Source organism: Capsicum annuum, unplaced genomic scaffold (genome assembly GCF_002878395.1).
Source record: "Capsicum annuum cultivar UCD-10X-F1 unplaced genomic scaffold, UCD10Xv1.1 ctg67610, whole genome shotgun sequence".
Classification (NCBI taxonomy): Eukaryota; Viridiplantae; Streptophyta; class Magnoliopsida; order Solanales; family Solanaceae; genus Capsicum; species Capsicum annuum.
In genome coordinates this window covers 2,220-5,427 of record NW_025877062.1, presented here as the reverse complement: position 1 = coordinate 5,427, position 3,208 = coordinate 2,220, and the positions used below count along the sequence as shown (strand labels likewise).

At 44.3% G+C, this 3,208-nt stretch overlaps 1 protein-coding gene across 1 annotated transcript; it reads right to left on the bottom strand.

Moving 5' to 3' along the window:
- Window positions 1–35: 35 nt before the first annotated feature.
- On the bottom strand, window positions 36–2,112 carry LOC124893950 (uncharacterized mitochondrial protein AtMg00860-like; the record flags this gene model as incomplete). The annotated part of the gene is made up of 3 exons (XM_047404766.1): window positions 1,814–2,112; window positions 826–859; window positions 36–167 (listed from the first exon to the last, which is right to left on the bottom strand). Coding segments are annotated over exons 1-3 (465 nt in total), but the record flags the coding sequence as incomplete, so codon positions are not given.
- Window positions 2,113–3,208: the final 1,096 nt, after the last annotated feature.

Here is a 3,208-nt window from a genome sequence, read left to right as displayed (position 1 = left end):
TCAACTGGACGGTGACACCACTGAACCTTAACTACCGGAATATCCCTAGAGCACAACCGCCTGACATCCCTCGCCAAAATAGACGCTGGCTCCTCTACAAATGCCAATCCAATGTCCAATTGAACCGAGTCCCACTGAAGTACGTGTGACTCATCTGGAATATACCGCTGCAACATAGATACATGAAACATCGGGTGAATGGCTGAGAAAGCAGGTGGCAATGCCAAAACATAAGCTACCTCTCCAACTTTCTGTAGGATCTTAAAAGGTCCAATATATCTAGGGCTAAGCTTGCCCCTCCTCCCGAACCTCATCATACCCTTCATAGGCGATACTCGAGGAAGACCTTATCACCAACTCTGAAACTCAATGGTCAACGTCTACGATCGGCATAACTCCTCTGTCTGCTTTGAGCTGCTCGTAGCCTGTCCTAAATCACTCAAACCCGATCCAACGAATCATGAAGCAAATCTGTGCCACGAGGTCTCACCTTAGAATTCTCAAACCAACCAAAAGGAGATCGACACCTCCTATCATACAATGCCTTAAATAGGGCCATCTGAATACTCGAGTAAAAGTTGTTATTATATGCAAACTCTTCCAAAGGTAGAAACTGGTCCCACTGACCTCCAAAATCCAACACACAAGCACGGAGCAAATCCTCTAGAACCTGGATAGTCCGCTCTGACTGTCTATCAGTCAGGGATGAAAGGTTGTGCTAAGGTCAGTCCCTAACTCCTTGTGAAATGCCCTCCAAAAGCTAGAAGTGAACTGAGAGCCTCGATCAGAAATAATGGACACAGGAACCCCATGTAGGCAAACTACCTCCTGAATGTAAACACGAGCTAACCTCTCGGCACTGTAGGAAGCTCAAATGGGGATAAAATGTGCAAACTTAGTCAATTGATCCACGATGAACTAAATACTATCAAAACCATATAATGAACAAGGAAATCCACCTATGAAATCCATAGTAACTCGCTCTTATTTCCACTCGAGAATGGGTAGCTGCTGAAGCAATCCACCAGGTCTCTGATGCTCAGCCTTTACCTGCTGACAACAAAGACATCAAGCCACAAACCCTGCTATATCTCTTCGCATACCACTCCACCAATAATGCTGCCTCAAATCCCTATACATCTTAGCTATCCCGGGGTGAATAGAGTATTTGGAGCTATAAGCCTCACAAAGAATTAACTGGATCAAATCTCCAACCCTTAGAACACAAATACGACCGTCAAACCTTAAGACACCCTCAGAATCTAGGGTAGCCCGCTGAGACTCACCCCTCAACACCTGCTTTCGAAGGCTGTGAAGCCTATCATCCTTGAACTGACGACTCTAAATCTGCTCCAACAAGGTGGATCTAGCCTCAACACTAGCAATGATTCTCTGAGGGTCAGAAATATCCAAATGAACCATCATGTTAGCTAAGGACTGAAAGTCCAAAGCCAACGGCCACTGAGAAGCTGAAATGAAAGTTAAGCTACCTATACTTACTGACTTTCAACTCAAGGCATTCACTACCACATTCGCCTTACCTGGATGGTAGATAATAGAGATATCATAGTCTTTCAGCAACTCAATCCATCTGCACTGCCTCAAATTAAGCTAATTTTAGGTTATAATATACTGAAGACTGTGGTGATCAATAAATATCTCACAGCGGACCCCATACAAATAATGCCTCCAAATCCTAAGTGCAAATACTATCGCTACCAACTCTAAGTCATGAGTGAGGTAGTTGCGCTCATGCACTTTTAAATTCCTTGATGCATATGCAATAACACGACCACGCTACATCAGAACACACCACAAACCAACACCAGAAGCATCACAATAGACAGTAAAATCCTCGCCCTCAACAGGAAGAGTCAGAATAGGAGCTGAAGTAAGCAATTTCTTAAGCTTTATAAAGCTCGCCTCACAACTTGCAAACCATTGAAACGGAACCTCCTTCCTGGTCGATCTAGTCATAGGGGCTGCAATAAAAGAAAAACCTTTAATGAACCGCCTGTAGTAACCTGCCAACCCAATAACGCTGCAAACCTCAGAAGGTAACGTAGGCCTAGCCCAACTGTAAATAGCCTTAATCTTGGCTGGGTCCACCATAATACCGTCCTTGGACACTACGTGCCCCAAGAAAGCTACTGACTCAAGCCAAAACTCACACTTTAAGAACTTGGCATATAGCCCGTGGTCTCTCAAAGTATGAAGTACAATCCTCAAATGTTGCTCGTGCTCCTCCTTACTCCTCGAATATACCAAAATGTCATCAATAAATACTATCATGAAAGAGTCCAAATATGACCTAAACACACGATTCATCAGGTCCATAAAAGTTGTTGGAGCATTGGTTAACCCAAAAGACATCACCAGGAACTCATAATAACCATAACGAGTCCTGAAGGCTATCTTAGGGATGTCCGCAGCCCTAACTCTCAGCTGATGGTAACCGGACCTCAAATCAATCTTAGAAAACACTATCGCGCCCTGAAGCTGATCAAATAAATCACCAATACGAGGCATAGGATATTTATTTTTCTCCGTCACCTTATTCAACTGCCTGTAGTCAATACACATATATGAAAGGAGCCATCTTTATTCTTCACAAACAAAACTGGAGCACCCAAAGGAGATACACTCCGTCTGATAAATCCCTTACCTAGAAGATCCTGAAGCTAATTATTCAGCTCCTTTAACTCAGCAGGAGCCATACGATATAGAGCCATAGAAATAGGTCGGGTGCCAGGCTCGAGGTCAATAATAAACTCTATATTACGCTCAGGAGGAAGGCCAAGTAGGTCTGTCAGAAATACATCAGAAAAATCGCGAACAACAGGGACAGTCAAGTGGGGGACTCTCAGCACTAATATCCCAAATATATGCAAGAAATGACTCACAACCCCTCGATATCAGTCTCCTAGCCCAGATGTACGAAATAATCCCCATCGGTGCGTGGCTAACAGAACCCTTCCACAATGCGGTAAACTCATCCCGGAGATGCTCACACATACTACGAGGCATATACTTCCCCAAGAAAGCCTTGGAGAACTGAGTCCAAGTCACTGGTAGAGATTCAGCTGGCCTGGAATCAAGATAACCTCTCCACCACCTCCTCGCTGCTGTGTCAAAAAGATAAGAAACAAAGTCTACTCCTCGCGCCTTAACCAGCCCTAAATTCTGCAACCGCTCCTCACAACTGGAT